The sequence below is a fragment of the Mauremys mutica genome, chromosome 4 (genome assembly GCF_020497125.1).
Source record: "Mauremys mutica isolate MM-2020 ecotype Southern chromosome 4, ASM2049712v1, whole genome shotgun sequence".
NCBI classification, from domain to species: Eukaryota; Metazoa; Chordata; order Testudines; family Geoemydidae; genus Mauremys; species Mauremys mutica.
This window is the reverse complement of record NC_059075.1, coordinates 116,746,833-116,766,165: the sequence shown is the minus strand read 5'-3', so window position 1 is coordinate 116,766,165 and position 19,333 is coordinate 116,746,833. Positions and strand designations below refer to the sequence as shown.

Below are 19,333 nucleotides of genomic sequence, written 5' to 3'. Positions count from 1 at the left end.
CACCTGCTCTACTGACTCCATCCCAATCTCCCCTCTCCTCTCACCAGCCCAAATAGATATAGGTCTCATATCCATAACTGCCTCCTGACTTCTGATGATATCTGCCTTAACCTGGGCGCTCCCTCAATCCTTTCCTTCTCTGCCTCCCACACACATACCCCACCACCACGTTGGCCCTTCTGCTGCCATCCTGCCTAACCTCATGCCCACCCTTCTGCTTTCCTACCATCACCTCCTCTTCTCTTGCTGCCTCCAGAACACTCACTCCATCTCTAAAAAGATCTGAGCCACCCACAACCTCTTCATCTCTCATTCACTCTAGCTCCACACTCTAGCACTCCACAGAGTTTTGCACTGGCATGTAAGTGTGATGAAGTTGGGGTACATATTGCTTTTGGTAGTTATTGGGAATGGAGGTGAAAGCCAAATGGAGCACTGCAGCATTACTGACAATGTTTAGGCAACATCAAGATAGAAATGAGTGCACAAGTCTTTCCCCTTGACTTCATATTTTCCATGTTTTTAAGGTCTGGAGGTGGATGTGGCATGGTCCTTCCCAGTCTTAAATGTTTGTCACTAAATTGAGTCACTTTTATGGTGGGTCATTTGGCCATTTGTGAGCTATGAAAACCCAAGGGAAAAAATCAACGTTTAAAAAAATAAGTTAAATATTTTTAGATCTCAGATAACACTCACCGAAGTGGCCACTTGCATGGTCCTGTGGAATCTTCATTCGGGTCTTCAGTTAGAAACCTACACTTCCCTATGTAAACTGACTGCAGTTTACAGCAATTCTTTATACAGAATTGAAGAACAATTCGATCCATTTTGGTAAAGGTATGATGAGAAAATTTTAGCTCCGTGAAATGATTCATTGCACTCTGCACAAATTTGGTTTCTTGAATTTCATACAAACAGTAAAAATAATCCAGATAGAAAATTATCTCCTCCTTATCAGAAAGCAATTTATCATAGTTGAACAATGACAAAAAGGGTTTTTCTTTAACCCACGTTAGTAAATTATTTTTAATTTTGGGTGAAAATTTGCAGCTAAGATTTTTCTCCATCTCCTCCATTCTCTTTTTATTTAAGAGACCAAACAGGAATTGTACTGTTAACATTAAATAATTCCTAGATTTTCCACACTTTTCAAACAATTTTTCCACAGGTTGTATAGCAGTTTCTGATTTTTTTGCTGTTTCTTCTTTCTCCAACACATAAAACAAAGCTGCAAAAAACTCTTGAAAACTCAAGTGAATGAAGCTGTAAACACGTTCACAGACAATGCCTTTTTGAAACATGTTTTCATTCAGAAAGAGGGAATCAGGTTTATCTAACCCATGTTTCTTGACATCTTCTTCTTCAAACAGTATTTTCTGCCTCCAGAGTCCATCTGCAGCCAAAGAGCAAAGTCCCTTCAAGTTATCTTGTACCTGTTGTTTCTCTGAATTGCTGCAGTGACCCTCTAATAAACTGAAGAGATAGAGCATGTAGATGCCAGTGATTGTATCGGAAATTTGTGCAAGATCTTCACCTGCTTCCATCTGTTGTTTCAGAACCGTGCACATGATCCAACACGCAATGGGGACAAAGCACATGGTGAACAGCATTTCATTGTCTTTTACAAAGTTAAAGGCTCTTCTTGCTTGTTCTTCATTCCCAAAGAACTTGTAGAAATATTCTTTTCTCTCATTTTCAGAAAATCCCAAGATCTCTGCATATGCACAATATTCATCTTTCAAACACTGCCCAAGTTTCTCCAGGGCAGTTGGTCTTGTAGTAATTATTAAGTACGATTTGTGAAGCACTTCTTTCCTGAATAAACTGCTCAGTATGATTTCCATTGGCTGCTTCTTACAGGGATCCGAGCACAGATTACTTGTTGGTTGATTAAAGGAAAATCTCAGTTCATCAAAACCATCAATTATGAACAGGAGTTTTTCTGGATTCATCAGAATCTCTTTAGTTGGTGCATTTTGATCAAGACAATTTTTTAAAATCAAATCTTCAACACTTCCCTGCTCACAGACCAAGTTTATTTCCCTGCAATTTATGTAGAAAACATAGTCAAACATGTTCTGATACAGTTCCTCATTTGCCCAGTCCAACATGATCTTTCTTGCTGTAAGTGTTTTTCCAATCCCTGCAGCTCCCTGGAGCACAACAATTTGTGGTGACTGTCCATCTTTATCAGAGTCAAATAAATTGGCTATGGTGATAGGACTAGCGCGCTCAGCCATGATTTCTGCATGTCTCCGTCCCAAGGCCATTATTTCATGTTCTCTCTGCTTTTTGTGACGATGTTCATTTACAATGATGAGCTTTGTGTATCTGCTATTTAGCTTCACATTCTCACCAAGACGAGAGTTCATGTCTTTTATTGTGGTGTATTTGTTTCGTACATGTTGTCTGTACTTCACTCTGTAAGCTGAGTTAGTGACAAGAAGCATTAGATATTATTGCAATGTTACAATTAAGCTATTTAAACAATAATACTGGTACTCTAAGTTTATAGTGCACCTATCGTCATAAAGTGTTCCCACATAAATTAACTATGGGTGCAGTCCGTACTCATATCAGTGGTCACATTGAAATCAGTGATGTGAGAGAAAAGTGTAGGCTAAGACCTTCTGTTTCCCTGGATTTGAGGGGTTTGTGTACTCCAGGATACGATAAAGGCCATTGCAGCCATATTATGTGCATTCAGCCACCAAGAATTAATGAAATAGAACACCACATAGTTAAGAGTTGATTTGGAGACAGGCTTTTACAAGCAAAGTTAAAACTAGCTACAGTTTCTGCTAATCAGAATGGGAGGAGGGTAGAGACAAGTAAATATCTAGGACTGAAAACCTTGGTGGTTGGAAAGACGTGAACCTAGAAACCTCTCATATTAGAAGTTTATTGAAAGTTAGGAAAAGTGTTGATTCAGTAGGAGTCATTAAGACCTATGTTTTTGCTGTTATAAAAGGTTAGCTAAAAGAGTGTACTTGGAAGCAATTCTCTGACGCCATCTTGAAAGACGTTTTCCTGACACCCTTTCTTCCCAATGGGTGAACAACTGGGCACTGCGAACCTGCTGTTAATTACTCAATACCATTCCAGATGTCAGGTAAATATCTGGGATGTTCTAAACCTATTGCTTATGTTTGTGTGCTTAAATCTAATAAATTGCTGTTTTAGATGAGGTACATGCAAGTAAGCGTGCTCTATCAGATGGAAGGGCTGTATTCCCGTTGATTTATTCCTTACACTGTCTGGAGTGAAATAGTTAAGTTCTCCTGTTGAGGGTGCTGAAAACTCCAGATTAGACTTCTAAACATATAATAAGAAATCACTTCATCAGTTACTGAAATGCAGCCACCTCTAGGGTGAAACCTTTAACAATGCACAATGGCACTCTGTAACAAAGTAGGGCATGAAGTGATAGAAAATGACAGGTATAATTGAAACAGTAATTGGAATTTAGGTGCAAAGAATATAACTAAATATAACCTAAAACTTGTCCAGGGCCCAGAGGTTTAAAAAATTGCCACAGCACCTTCAGTGACCACAAATGTTGACCTCTAGTTATTTTGACTCATTTAAAAGATGGCATCCCTAGCAGGAGAGTGTCTTCCAGCATCATGCTGCTGCACTGGTTCAGTACTGCCTCAGAGACAACAGCTCCACCTACTCACCAGCACCATGTTCTGCAGCACCTGATTCTTTCCTGGAGATCTCTCCATTGATTTCCTCATCCCCCATCCCACCCTGAGTAACCTGTGTGATCTAGTGAGGCTGCACTCTGAGGTGTTACTTACTATTTCCACTAGTAAACCAAATGTCTGGCTGACCTAGCCTATTTCTGGTAATCACTAGTAATTATGCAATGCAATTCCTTATTGAATGCCACATACCATTTGCTGATGTTTCAGGTGTTTGCTGAGGACCGAAAGCTGAAAGAGAAATTTCACATGAATGTTAGTGCAACAAAAATCACAGAGTATCACACAGTTCAGGACATTGGGACAAGTCATTCATTCTGGGTTCTCTGCAGTAATAAGCTCCCTAGTAAACCCACAGCTGAGGCAGGCAAAGAGCATTTCTTTGGAGACACTAGTTCATTGACTGATTCAAAATGTCCACAGAAGCAATACTCTTACTTTTTTTAAACCACTGGAGTAGCCACTTAACGGTGTTTCAACACAACGATGTAAGCCTGGGCTCAAGTCTAACCCCCATTGTGTCCATGCACCAATTGTGCTAACCTAGGGCTCAGATCTAGGGTTCCAGGTCCTTGCAGGGCTGGAGGGTCTGAGCCCATGTTAAGATGGGACCTAGGATCCAAGCCCTATTGCTTTCCTGTGTGCACGTAGCCCTGGCTTGACTTGGGTCCTGAAAGCTCTCTGGGTGTATCCCAGAGATCCTGGTGGCAGAGGAGCAGCGCTGCAGGCAGCCAGCCCAGCAGCCGGAAGCACCATTCCTGCCTGGTCAAACACGATCCCTGTTCCTGCTCCTCTCCCAGTGGCAGCAGCTCCTGCTCTGACTCCTCCTCGCTGCTGCACAGAGTTCCCTCAAGCCAAGGAGCAAAGCTTCCAGGCGCGATGCAGCTCCCAGCCACTGGGATGTTGGGAGTCATCCCTCTCCTGGCCATGTTGAGCCGGGATCCCTGCTGCTCCCCTCCCTGCATGGCAGCCGCTTGGTCCCTACTCCACTCTCTGGCCCTTGACCACAGCCCCTCTGGGGCTGCATATGCAGGGGTGCCTGGGCTGCATGCACTGTGAGAGGAGTGAGTGGGGGTCAGCCCCCAAAATTCCCGCACAGTCTCCTTCAGTGGTGGCAGCTCCAGCTCCTCCTTGCTGCATGGCACCTGCTTGTTCCCACTGTGCTCTCTGGCCCTTGCTCTCGGGCCCTCTGGAGCTGCATGTGCAGGGGTGCCCCAGCTGAGGCACTGTCAGGGCAGCAAGTGGGAAATAGCTACACACCTTCCTGACAGCCTCCTTGTAATGGCGTGGCACTAACCTCTCAAGAGTGCCCCTTCTGGTCAGGTGTATCTTCAGTCTTAAAATAGCTCCAGCCCTGGTATCAGGTTGTAGCCCCAGGGCTTCTCCCTGGCAGCGATACTTCCTATCTGGGCCCTTCTGGCCCCAGCTCTTCAGCCAGGCCACTACGTAGTTCAGGTCCCCTTTTTGGGAGTTATGGCTGTCCAATTATAGGCCACTTTCCTAGTGGCCTATGGGGGGGCACCCAAGACCGCCCATTACTGCAAGTCACAGCCTAGGGACTCTAAGAACAGCGGCCACATGCCACGGTGTCCCTCTAACTAAGCTGCTTTCAGTTCCCTAGGTAACTTCCCCACAGCCCCAGCCTTCACCAGTGCTTCACCCTTAGCTCAGGGCTCTTCTATGTTCAGGGCCAGCAGCCAGCCAGGAGCTCTTTCTCACAGTCCCCGCTAGCACTGATCTGTTCATGGTGCTGCAGTTCCCTTTGGCCAACCAGGGACACCATCTGGATTCCTCTGGCTCCAGCAAATAATTGCCTGTCTCTGGCTTTGCAGGTCCTTTCTATATGGCCTTCCTGTACCCTAACTGGCTGTGTCCCCTGCAGCCACTCTCGGCTGCTTGGAAGACACCTCTACTACTCCTTTCCTGGGACAAGAGTGGCAGGACCCTGAGGCCTCCAGCAGGGGGCCGTTGGGCCTAGCCCACCCCATCACACTCATATGGTGGTGGCAGCTTTGGCTCCAGCTCCTCCTTGCTGCTGTGCAGAGCTTGCCAGGAACAAAGGTGAGAAGTGGGAGACGGCTCCCAGCTGCCAGGATGCTCATAGTCATCCCTCCTCTGGCTGTGCTGAGCCAGGAACTCCGCTGCTCCCCTTCCCTGCAGGGCAGCCACTTGGTCCCACTCTACTGTCTGTCCCTTGCTCCCAGGCCTCTACTGCCCTCCCTGGGGCTGCATGTCTAGAGATGCCTGGGCAGCGTGCACTGTGAGGGCAATGAGTGGGAGCAGCCCCAAAACATCCCCAGAGACTCCAGGGATCCTTTATCTCTACCTCCCGGGTGCAGTGGGGGCAGGGATGAGGGATTCTTGAGGGGATGAGGGATGGAGCACACTTCACCCCAAGCCCTGGGGAAACACTGCAGCACTCCGTAGCCAGCAGCAGCCAGCCTGGGGAGGGGTGGGGAGGTGTTTTTCCTCTGATACTGTCATCTTATGTCAAACTTCAAAACAGTCAAAAAAAAACAGCTTAATTGAATAGCCCATTTTTAAAAATTAAGAATTGCAAAGTTTCATTTAATAATTTGGCAGCTCTGGAGACTGACGTCCTAATTATCCACAGAACAGGAGTACATGGGAATTTTCCTGCCAATGTGACAGCCTAGAGGTAGAGAACCCAACTCTCAGAATAGACAGTAGTTCAGTGTAAAGCCCTAACAAACTGCAGTCATTCTACTGAGACAGCCACCAAAGGTGCTAATTATGCAGTGAATGTGCTCATGTGCTTCTTATGGACAGCTGAATCCCATCAACAGCACCATCACAGTTAACAAATAGGGTGGGCATTAGTTTTTCCCCAAATGAAACATATTTATAAGGCTAGAGTGGTGACACTAGGATAGGGGGGCACCAGGCACTCTGGGATCAGGTTACTTTGACTCAGGTCTGTGCACTGCTGTGGGGAGGCCAGAACCCCAGGTTCAAGCACAGGTCAGACAATCCTTAACCTAGGGTTAAAATGCAAGGAAGGTGCTTAAACCATTCCCTGACATGGGTCAGCTGACTCAAATCCCACTAATCCTAGACTTACATGTCAATGTAGACATAGCCATAGCGTCTTTCTTAATGATATCTGAGCACTGAGATCTGCTAATGAAAAGCCCTATATTGGAGCTGGGTATTATTATAAAAACAATCTGAAAGGGTTGAAAGCAAACCTCCAAAGAACAAAACAAAAAATGTTAACAAAGTGGGGGTTTTCTTTTAAAAAAATAAATAAATTAGAAATTTCAGTACTGCTGCATTTAGTCATCCCCAATTTTGGCAGAGGTCTCACTGCAAGCCCAGATGAGTGGTGTGGAAACTTTCTCAGTCCTATAATTAAAGGGGCATTAGTTCTGAAGAGATCTTTTCTTGCAACTCTATATCAGAAGCTTGAGTTGAACAAAAAACACTTTAAACACTCAAGCCTTCTGTATATATAATAAAGCAGGACAGAATTTTTTTAAACAGACCTTTTTTCCCCCCACAAGTAAGCAGCTCAAGAGAGTAAATGTATTGATACTTCAGCCTTGACAAAAGCTAACAACTATTTCTGAGTATAGCTCAAATGATGAGATCCTAGCTGAGCTGAGGATTTATAGAGACAGAGTTCAAATCCTGCTACTAGCCCAAGTTTGGGGGTGGCATGTCATGGAATTTATTTTTTAAAAACTAGCCCCCCTTCCCTCCCACTGTTGTCACCCTCTTTGCCCTCATGGCACACTCGTGTCTTCATCCCTCCCAGCCTCTCCCTCCAATCTGAAGATAGGAAGTATCAACCTTGCATTTTTTTTAAATTTAATTTTTAAGGCCAGGTTCAATGGCATACTCTGGCTGCTCTAACCCAAACTCAGAGCATGGAGTCCAGTTAGACTGGGTTAGCAGATGCTTTGCATCACCAGATTCACACAACACCATGCCAAAAGTTCCCTACCTCTTTCACCTCCCTACATCCCCTCCATGAATATTCCAAATCCCTCTTCCTCTCTGTCCTCCATAGTCCCTTGCACACACTTGCTCCAGTTTCACCCTCCCTCCTGCTCCCCACATATTCCCTCTTTCTCTCTCTCTCTCACACACACTCACTCATTGTCCCCCTCTTGTATCCTTCCACACACAGCTCTGTTTTCCCTTTACTCTCTCCTCTGTGGGGTAAATCTAGTGCAATAAGTAATATTTGAAAATAAATATTCTGGATTATTTTTTTCCTTTTTTCATAACTGAAAGTTTCTTCCAGCAGAGGCTGATGCATAACATTCTTCTCGATGGCTTTGTCTACACTTGAGGCATTAAAGTGTTGCTGTGGCAGCACTGTCAAAAAACCGACTTTCCAATGAGAGTGAGACCAACACCCATATTTGTTAAAAGCACCCTGAAACTTCAGTCCCACTGAGAACAATGGGAAATAGATGCCTTTCTCAAAATAGCCACCTGACCGTGGGCTTGGACTTCAATCCTGATGGAGATGGCAGCCATTTTGAAAGAGAGCAGTTCTTAGTGGACTTCTCAGTAGTAGAATATTATTAGTTGAGCTTGCGAAGGCCATACACTCACTTCAAAGGCATTTTTCTATTTGTCCGTCTGTGTGTATGACGTATACCTCAGCCAATCCCCAAATTCCAAAAAATGCTTTTGGCATCAATTGCAGAACCCTATTGATTTCTGGGGAAACTAGGGGAAACACATGAAGTCCCTGCCATCTATTTAGTACAGCAACAGCTTGAAGAATCTCTGAAGTTGTCTCTACAGCAAACAATCGGTTGATGGAACCCTTTAATGCCTTCCAGCATAGCAACACCCTATTTCTTCTCTGCTCATACTCCCTATTGAGTGTAACCTGTTGACACCCTGAATGACCTATTGTGACGTTGCACTCCATATTCTTTATGGAGATATGCTTATGAATATGATACAACTGGAATATGCTTTATGTGAGATAGTTCATGTGAGATATCATTGGATAGGTTATGGTTTACTGAATCTCTTTGTCCTACTTGTGTGAATATTTCATTTCTGTATCTAAAGTTAGGAATATTGGCCTGTGCATCTATTTAATATTTCCTGCTTTGGTTCACTTCCACTACTAACACTTCAGGTACAACAGTGGAAAAGCCAGACAGTGCTAATGGCCCATCAGCTAGCACAATGGACTGTGAAAAGGCTTGCCTTCCTGCGGGTGCTCCATATTGCTGCTAAAGCATGGACTCTGGAATACCACAATCAGGTGGTTTTGTCACCTGATACTGAACATTACCTGTGACTTCTTGTAACTTTCCACTGGAACGGAAGTGTGTGTGTGTGGGGGGGGTTCAAGTTTGGGAGACAAAGGATTCCTGCCTTATGCAAATCCTGTTTAAGGGTGGGGAGTGAAGTAATCTGAGTTGCCAGTTCTCCCCTGCCACTCAAGATGACTGCTGGAAACAACTAAGACTGAACGGGGGGAAATTGGGAAATGGCTTGTCTTTTCCAAATGTATTGCATTTCAGAGCATGCCTACTCTTAAAATGCCATGCTACTGTAGCACTTTAATGAAGTGCTCTCCCCTCAGCTTAGTTAATCCACCTTCCAGAGCGGCAGTAGCTATGTCGGCTACCACTGCCATAGTGCTGTGTACATGGAGGGTTAGGTTGGTATGACCATGTTGCCAGGAGCGAGATAGTGACGTACCGATTTAAGGCTATAGTGTAGACCAGACCTTATATTTAAATTTAATACAAAAAATAAAAATATCAATATGAAAACATTTCACATTTTTAAATGAAGCATTTTTTGAAACATTTCAATTCTTGAACAACTTCAAAATTTTAAGTTTCTGTCTCAATTTGTGATGAAACAAAATTTCAAAATCTAAATTTTTTTATGAGATAGATCCATTTTCCAACCAGTTTTAATAATTAGATTGTAGCTGTTCCTCCTGCACCCATTTCAGGGAATATTCAAAAGGGGGAAAGATTCAGAAGTTCCAGGAACATTAGGTTTTCTTACCTTTCTTTCTTGCCTCCTTGAGTTTAGCAGCAGAATCTCTGAGATTGATCTTTTCAAGGACTGATATAGCTACATTCACTGCATCATGTTCCTTGTAGTATTCACACAAGAGGTCTACAAGTTTGATCCGAGTGTCAGCTTCCTGCAGCCGACCTTTGGGGATTGGTGCTTTTTTTTCATAGTCAGCATTTTCTAAGCTGAATTTAAATCTTTCAAGATCTCCTTCCTTTTCCCCTGAGAGATTGTCCAGTATATCTAGAAGGATTTCTTTCAGATTTTTGTCTGTAGTCATCGCAGGATATTACCAATAACCTGAAAAATATGTGGAGAATTAAAAGTCAATTATTTATGAATATCATAGTGTTGCTGAGGTGGTAATTCAGTACGCATACAGCTTTAGGTGTAGTGATGTCCTAATTGGAAAAAGAATCTCTATCTGCACAGAGAAACAAAAAAGTCCGGCCTCCTTACACTGTAGCCTGTATTTCTCTGCCCTGAATGGCAGTGATCTCCATGTGATCAATAGTGTGACCACGTGAGAAATGACAGTGTGGTGCAGTGTAACATACAGTTCTTAGTGGCATGAGTTTGTGATGGACTTGCCACCCTAAGCTCACACTGCACCCAGGCATCAGCAATCACTGGGTTTGAGGCTGGAGGGCAGCTCGGGTTATGTGTCAGTTAAACAAGGGCTATTTTGTTGTTTAGTGTATTGTGTTACTGCTGGGGTTACAGGGTGATTTTTCTCATAGGGCTCTGTTAATGGTCCTTCTTATTAATTATGGTTTTGTCCCTGCCCAGAAAAAGAAATTGATATATATCTGAGTTCAGCATTTATTTTGGTGTAGATTCCTGCATCCCTGAAGGCTATGGAAGGGAACCAATGGGTTGTGGCATAATGGGAGGCAAATGGGGGTTTCCATCCCAAGGCACGTGGGTTGGAATTTGGGGACAGCTGACTGAACCAGGGTGCCCCCACCCACCACACTTTGTATCCAGAGATGGTCTGTTTTTCTGCCCACTCTCTCTTTCACTGGCCTTCTCATTCACTTCCAGCTGTAGCAACAGGAGGCAGAAACCACTCAGAGCCTAGTGATTCCCTTTGTGAAGGAAGAGGGATTTCACTCAGAGTGCCTAGCGCCAGCATCCCCAGCAGTGACAGCAGAAGCAGAATTGCCAACCTCAAGAGATCAGAAATAATTAGACTTTTAAAAGACATTATGTTATTTGGTCTGTCATTGGATTTCTGAACTCCCCCTGCCCACCCTCAGTGTGTGAGAGATAATTAGTGTTGCCCAGTCTCCCAGGTTGGGGTGAGGGACATGGCTCCAAGAGCTCTTCACCCACCCCTGTCTCTTCCTAGGCCAGATGCTCCCAGGAGGGAGGGGGCAGGAGTAGACGTGCTGTCCATCCCAGCCCCATTGCTCCCAGCCCTACGCTGCTGTGTTCTTTCTGCTCCCCCTGCTCCTATGAGAATGGCTTCCAGTTACTGAAGGGAGGGGCTGGGAATGGAGAGAACTCTTCGAAAGCAGCTCTGATTGGCTGACTGCTCCACTTGCTGGCCGTCTGGGGCAGAGCAACCAATCGCAGGGGCCTCTCCCCATGGCAGAACTCTGCTGAAGGGGCTGTCACCTGTCCTCCTTGGCAGGCTGGGTCTTCCCTCTTCATGACAAGCAGGGGTATCAGCAGGGGACCCTGCTTTCCCTTGGAAGCTGCTCAGGGGTCCCCTCTCCCCCTCAGAAAAGCAAAAGCAGCATCAGAAGAACCCTCCAGTACTTCCCTCAGCTGGCAGGGTATATCCGGTTGGGTGGGGTATCTGGCCCTACCACAGGCTTCTCCTCCTGCCACATCGCAAGTGATTAGTGTACAAATCACTCCTCATACAAATCTAGCATATGAGAGCCCAGCACATTTCTAATTTGCAGTGCTTGCACTCTTATTGTTTGTGCCTCAGAAACTGAGGAAGGAGCTGGTCTCTTCTAACCCTCAGTTCTATCAGATGATGTTTGTCTCTTGCTGGGGTGAGGGGAGTGAAGGTCAGTAGACGACCTCGCTGAGGATGAGGATCTCTCTGGTCCAACACAGGTCGATCTTCCAGTCTATATTGCCAACCTGGTCAGCTAAACTTATGTCATCAATGGCTGCTTTACTCCAAAAATCACAAAATGTACAAGTTGTTCCATCCCCAAAGGACCAGTCACTTATCTCTGGGCAAGTCACACCTTAGACCTCACACCAAGGACAACACTGACAGACAATTCTATAGTAAACTAACTACAGATTTAATAACTAAGAAAAGAAATGCCAGAGTTATTTACAGACCATAGCTTATAGGCCTGTTTATTGGCCTGAGAATGTCCATGCTGAGGTGTGGGCAGGGAGCAGGGACATTGTCTGTTGTTTCTGCTTGACCAGATGGGATCGTTAGTATAATGGGAAGAGATAAGAGATGGAGCTGAAGTGTTACAAGTTATGGTGGAAGTGCAATATATGACCATAAACCGTTAGGAAGAGCAAAGTCGGGGAGGGGAGGCATAAGAAACACTAAAAGTCAAAGTAAAGCCTGGCCTTGGCCTAAGCACAACTTCACTCCTCACCCCTCCTATGGGATACAAAAGGGATACAGAGACTCATGATCCTCCGAAACAGAACATGACCATAAGTTGTAAGGAGTGGACTAGGGGCATGCACTGCAGATATATATGGGCTTGCTAAGAATGGGGGAGAGATGGCTGCCAAGGTAGGCAAAGTATTCTACACTTTCCAGTTCTTCTTTGTTAATGTAGATCTTCCTTGCTGAGTCTGATGATTGACTGGGGACTGGCTGGTGGAGAACTTTTGTTTTGCTGATGTTCGGAGTTAGTCCTAGGCTTTTGTAAGCTTCAGAGAAGCAATTAAGGGTTGTTTGTAGATCCTCCTTGAATGAGCGACTACAGCACAGTCATCTGCGTACTGGAGTTCTGTTAGTGTTGCTGATGTTACTTTAGTTTTGGCATGGAGACAAGAGAGGTTGAAGAGGTTGCTATCAGTCTGATATTTGATGCCAATGCCCTGTGGTAGACAGTCTTGTATTAGTATTTTCATAGCTGCTCAGAAAACGGAGTAAAGGGTGGATGTCAGTATACAGCCTTGTTTTATACCAGTTTGGTGACAAAGGGCTCTGAGGTAGAGCCATTGAATTGGATAGAGGCAGTCATCTGACATGGAGGAGTCTAACAATGGTGATAAATTTGCTTGGGCAGCCAAACTTTGACATGAGTTTCCACAGAGACTCACGGTTGACAGAGTCTAAGGTGTCATAGGTCTCATCCCCACTCTGAACTTTAGGGTACAGATGTGGGGACTTGCATGGGCACTTCTAAGCTTAATTACCAGCTTAGATCTGGTCTCGCTGCCACCATCCAGAATTACCTGGATCACTCCCTTTCCCCAAAAAACCTTCCCCTCCAGCCTTGAGAGACTCCTCCACCAATTCCCTGGTGAGTCCAGATCCAATTCCCTTGGATCTCAAAAATTACTCCTTCCCCCTCCCTTTTTCCCTCCCACCAGTCTCTGGTGAGTCCAGATCCAATTCCCTTGGATCTAAAAAATAGGGAAAAAATCAATCAGGTTCTTAAAAAGAAGGCTTTTAACTAAAGAAAAGAAAAGTAAAAGAAAGAAAAAAAAACCCTCTGGGAGACAGCATACCAGTGCATCTCGCAGACAATAGATTGAAATCACAGGATGTTCCCCTGGGCAGAAGTCTTAATACACACAAGAATACCCAATTTGATAATTCCCCCCTAATTGCACCAAGACAAGTTACAAAAGAAAATAAACATAAACCTATTTATTCCTTTCTAAAACTTACTACTCTGATAAGAGGCTGGTTCCTTGATCTTTTTCACTCCTGCTGAAAACTGAAAGTGACTAAACAAAGGAAACTTCCCTCCTTCCTTTTGAAACATCTTGTTCTCCCATTGGTTCCTCTGGTCAGGTGTCAGCTATGCTAGGTGAACTTCTTAACCCTTTACAGGTAAACGAGGCATTAACCCTTAACTATCTGTTTATGATAAAGGCTTTGGTCAGATCAATAAAGGCTGGTGTTGTTCTTGACATTTTTCCTGGATCTGCCTGACTGCAAAAATCATGTCGGTGGTGCCTCGCGATGGTCTGAAGCCACACTGGGACTCTGGAAGTACTTCCTCTGCAAGGGAGAATAGGCAATTTAGTAAGATTCTAGCAAGAATATTCCCAGCAATGGAGAGGAGGGCAATAGTTGCCACAGTCGACTCAGCCCTGTCTCCCTTTTTGAAAACGGTGATGGTGTCAGCATTATGTAAATCAGCTATGTGCACCAGATTTTAAGGAGCATCAAATTAAGCTTGTTAGTCAATGTTTCTCCCCCCGCATTCAGTACTTCAGAAGGTATGCCACGTCCAAGTGCTTTATTGTCCTTCATTTGTTTAATTTCTTTGCATATCTCGTCAGGTGTCTGTGGGTTTGCAAGAGTTTCCCAGATTGGGTGCTGAGGAACTGAGTCCATGGTGTCGTTAGATTTAGAAGCTTTTGCTAGTGTTCTTTCCAGTACTCTTTGATGGATTAATTATTTTTAAGAAGGGTTCTATCATCTTCAGATCTCAGAGGTATGAGGCCACATGAGCGTGGTCCATTCAAGGTCTTTGTCTCACAAAAAAAGCTCCACATATCATGTCTGTCAGCAAATATTTGGATTTCTTTTGCTTTGTTCTCACACCATTTGTTTCTTGGATCCTCCTTTGAACTTCAACTTTGAGCTGGCGGAAAGACTCTGCTTCTGATTTGATTGTGGTTGGTTTTTTGCCAGTCACAGAAAGCTTTCCTCTTCTGGTTCAAAAGGGCTGTAATCTCAATGTTGTTATTGTCAAACCAGTCCTGATAGTGGTGGGTAGCAAGGCCAATGGATTTCACGCAAGCCTTGTAGATGGTCTATTTTAGGGTTTCTCAGTCTTCTTCAACATTTCTGTTGTCATTTCCAGGTATGCATATGGCCAGTGTTTCACTGAGTAGTATCTGGAAGTTCTCTTGGTGCAATGAAGATTGAAGTCTTTGGATATTGTAGTGCCATCTATGTGATTTGGATTGTTTTCAAAGTTTCAGTGCCATCCTGATGGACATGACTGACCTTGCCAAGCAGTGGTCAGTCCTGCAATCATCGGCTTCTCTCATGACACGGGTGATTTGGACATCTCTTAGATCCTGTATTCTGACAATGACATAGTCTGAAGGTGCCACTGTTTTGAGTAGGAATGTTGCCATGTCATTTTGTACTTGTTGTTTTGTCGGAAGATTCTGTTTGTGATCACAAGGTCGTATTCTGCACATTTGCTGAGTAGAAGGATGCCATTGGAAATGGTCTTGCCCACTCCTTCCTTCCCAATGGTACTACTCCATACATTAGAATCTCAGCCAACTCTTGCGTTAAAGGCTCCTAAGAGGATTATCTTATCTGGTTTTGGAATGGATGAAAAATTGTATCAAAGTCAGTGTAGAAGGATTCTTTCTGTTCTTCTTCAGCATTAAGTGTTGGTGCATATGCACTGATAATAGTGGCAAATAACTTATTGACCAATTGGATGCAGAGGGTCGGAAGGGGCTCATTGATGCTGATGGGGAGCTCAGTCACGCAGTTGACTAGAAGGTTCTTGATTATGAAGCCGTCACCGTGTATTTACCTAACATTTGCTGGTTTTCCTTTAGAAAAGAAAATATAACTATTGCTCTTTTCCCTCAATAGACCTTCATCTGCATGTCTTGTTTCACTGAGAATGACAATGTCAACGTTGTACCTTGAGAGTTCTCGGGCAACAATTGCTGTTCTGCGTTCTCCAGACAGCATTGCTCTTAGGGTCTTAAGTATATGCAAATTTCTCCACCACGTCAAGGTGTCAGCCCAAGGAGAAGAATTGTAGTATATAGGAGTAGAGTAATACCCCTGTGATGGTATACCCCATAAGGCTTCATGGGAATATGCTTATGAATGTTTATATGATATAATTCGAATATGTTTTATGCTACACATGCCATGCAACATATTTCTGTAACGATTATGATCTAGTGAATCTATTAATCCTATTTGTATGCATATATTATTTGTATATTCGAAATGATGAATATTGGTTGTATACTGGCTTGATTTTTAAATAGCCTTTGTAAAGCATTTGTCCAGCTGCTTGAGAAAGGAATGTGCAAAGTAAAGGTCCAATCAAGAAGCCCTTAAGGGACAATGAATCTTGGAAGGCTCCAATCCACATAAGAAGTCTACATGAGGACATTCAAGGTAGCAGGTAAGCAATGGTTGCTGCCTGTAAAAACGGAGTCATGCATGGACATGTGACCTGCCCACGTGACTCCAAAACTCTATTGTGGAGCTGGACTTTGCAGAGGAGAGAGGAGAGGGTCTCCACCCACAAGACAAAATCTATTTAAACCCCTGCGAGACCCCTCCAGTTTGTCTTCAGCTGGCTAAAGAGATAGACTCTCCACCCTCCAGGATACCTGAAAGAAACTGGAACAAAGGACAGTAACTAAAAGGGGTCTGAGTGATTGCCTGACCCAAACTGGAAGGAGAGTAGTCCGTAAACGGAAGTTTACTGGGTGAGGTTTTTAATCTGTATTCAGTTTTCTTAGGCATAGACTTGCGTGTCCTATTTTATTTTGCTTGGTAATTCACTTTGTTCTGTCTGTTACTACTTGGAATGACTTAAATCCTACTTTCTGTATTTAATAAAATCACTTTTTACTTATTAACTTAGAGTATGTATTAATGCTGGGGGGCGGGGGAAACAGCTGTGCATATCTATCAGTGTTATAGAGGGCAAACAATTTTAAGCTTTATACAGGGTAAAATTGATTTATTTGGGGTTTGAAACCCATTGGGAGTTGGGCATCTGAGTGTTAAAGTCAGGAACAGATCTGTAAGCTGCTTTCAGTTAAGTCTGCAGCTTTGGGGCACATGGTTGAGACCCTGGGTCTGTGTTTGGAGCAAACTGGCGTGTCTGGCTCAGCAAGACAGGGTGCTGGAATCCCAAGCTGGCAGAGAAAGCAGGGGCAGTAGTAGTCATGGCACATCAGTTGGCAGTTCCCAAGGGGGTTTCTGTGATCCAGCCCATCACAACCCCTTTAAGTAGTGTGATAGACCCAGGCCAGTTGGGTACAGCAGAATAGCAGAAGGCAGATAGACTGGCCACTGGATTAACAGTTTTCTGTTCCCTGACTGACCAGAGCAGGGGCTGCTCCAGGCTAATGAGAACACCTGACTCTAATTAAGCTGTAAAGAATCAGGTGAGGCCATTCAGTTAATGTGACCACCTGACTCTAATTAAGGCCCTGCTGATACTATAAAAAGGGCTCACTCCAGTCAGGCAGGGGAGTCAGGGAGCCAGAGGAGAGGAAGTGCGGCTGAAGGGCTGGTTACTGAAGACACACCCTAAAACACCGTTAAAGGAGCCCTAAGGTAAGGGTGAAGAAGGGAGAAGCAGGAGAGCTGTGGGGAAGTGGCCCAGGGAAATGTAGCAACTCTGGCAGTGAAAGGTTGGCTGCTAACAACTGCTACCATTAGGGTACCTGGGCTGGAACCCGGAGTAGAGGGTGGGCCCGGGTTCCCCCCAACCCACCACTACAGAAACATCTCCTGGAAGGGGAAGTCAGGTCCCTGTCAGGACAGGAGGCTGAACAGAAACTGTGGGAGTTCTCTCACCAACCTCCTTGCAGGCCTATGATGAAAAGGGCTTAGTAGACTGTAACCCTGGCCCTAGAGAGAGAAGGGCTACGTGGAGGGTCACAGTGAGCCACTGAGGCTAGCATAAACCGCCTAGAAGCGCAGGACCCACAGGAGCAAGATCAGAGCTCTGCCACAGTAGTTTGTGAGCTGTCTAGTGGTGATCACTGTTCTGTTTTAGAAGCCATCAGAAACTAGTCAGAGGAGCAGTGTGTATTAAACTAGGCCTTGTATGTCTTTATATAGTTAATAAACATGCTTATTTGGGAGCTGTTGAAACGGATCTTTAAGGGCCCATGGTTTGGCAGGCCTTTTCACCAGTACTAGTGAAAAGTCAAAATCCCTTATCTGCAATACAGAGCAGTTTATTTGAGAAAGAATTATACAAGCGGTATACAGTTATACAAAATACATTCCCCCATAGTTAGCCTCTCTCCCACAAACATACACCCTCAGTAACTACGCTGGCCTAACGCAGTATCCCGATTTGCAAACATGGCAGATAGCCACCAGCTTTACAGATGGCTTCTCTTCTCTTCTTTGCTCTTCTCTTCACAGTCACCTGGTTTGTCTCAGATTCCCTCATAGCAAGTCTTTAGCTGCCTTGCGACCCTCTGGTTCAGGTCCTACTTGAACCCACGAAGCAGAGTCTTGGCTACTCTGTCTAACAGCGTTATGAGCCTTTAATTAATAGTTCCCCTTCTTCCTTTGTGTAACAAGGTTGCACTCACTGCCCTGGCACCTCCTGCTGATCAGTCTGTAAATTAGCTCATTTCCAGAGCTGGAGCGCCCTCCTCTGGTGGTGTCTTATCTGCCGTTACCTAACCTTTCTGTCTCCACCATGCCAGCCCCACCCCAGAGCTCACATCCCCAGCTGGAGCCCTCACCTTCTCCCGCACATCAAATCCTTGCCCCAGCCCAGACTCTCCCATACCCTGAGCCCCTCATTCCTGGCCCTACCCTGGGCCCCACCCTGGACCCCACACTGCCATTTACAGTCCTCACTCCCTCCCGACCCCTGGGCTAGAGTGTTTGGTTTTGTGCCAATAGAAAGTTGGCAACCCTCTGACCCATACAAAGCTGTACTGAGTTGAGTCACAGGAACAAAGAGTGTGATGCACTTATGGTGAGACAGGGGGAGGCCAGACAGAACTTGGGAGCCAGCTTCCTTTCTCTGCCTTTGTTTTCTAACTATTTAGACCAGGGGTAGGCAACTTATGGCATACGTGCTGAAGGCGGCACACGAGCTGATTTTCAGTGGCACTCACACTGCCCGGGTCCTGGCCACCGGTCTTGGGGGCTCTGCATTTTAATTTAATTTTAAATGAAGCTTCTTAAACATTAAAAAAACCTTATTTACTTTACATACAACAATAGTTTAGTTATATAAAATAGACTTATAGAAAGAGACCTTCTAAAAACGTTAAAATGTATTACTGGCACACGAAACCTTAAATCAGAGTGAATAAATGAAGACTTGGCACAGCACTTCTGAAAGGTTGCCGACCTCTGATTTAGACCCACAAATAGAGACAAGATCCCAGCACCCAGAACCAGTAGTGGTGGCTCCCTCTCACCCCACCTGCAGAGTCTGCACTGAGTGAGAAAAACTCACCTGTGAAAGGGAAATTCAGAGCAACCCACTCAGAGTGTTAACCCTTCACTCACCTCAGTGCTGCCCTGTCCTCCGGGGGTTCAGATGAGCCTGGCTGTTACCCAGGAGCACAGATGGGGAGGGACACAAGGCACTTCCCCTGCAATTTGCACAACTTGTTTTGTGTTTTAAGGGGTGGCTTCTGCTTTTTTGTGTTTTGGGTTGGGTTTCCCCCCGCCCCCTGCCCCGCCAGCGAGTTGCGCAATCCTCTTCTCT

The 19,333-nt window shown here is 44.8% G+C and overlaps 1 protein-coding gene across 1 annotated transcript in view; it reads right to left on the bottom strand.

Moving 5' to 3' along the window:
- The window catches only part of LOC123368699 (NACHT, LRR and PYD domains-containing protein 3-like), a 118,385-nt gene extending 99,157 nt beyond the window's left edge, over window positions 1–19,228 (bottom strand). The window contains exons 1-4 of the mRNA XM_045013736.1: window positions 19,132–19,228; window positions 9,726–10,037; window positions 3,900–3,938; window positions 697–2,428 (exon numbers count right to left, since the gene is read on the bottom strand). Of these exons, the coding sequence (XP_044869671.1) occupies window positions 697–2,428; window positions 3,900–3,938; window positions 9,726–10,017 (2,063 nt within the window). The 5' untranslated portion in view covers window positions 10,018–10,037; window positions 19,132–19,228. The remainder of the gene's footprint in view (window positions 1–696; window positions 2,429–3,899; window positions 3,939–9,725; window positions 10,038–19,131) is intronic.
- Between the last annotated feature and the right edge of the window lie 105 nt (window positions 19,229–19,333).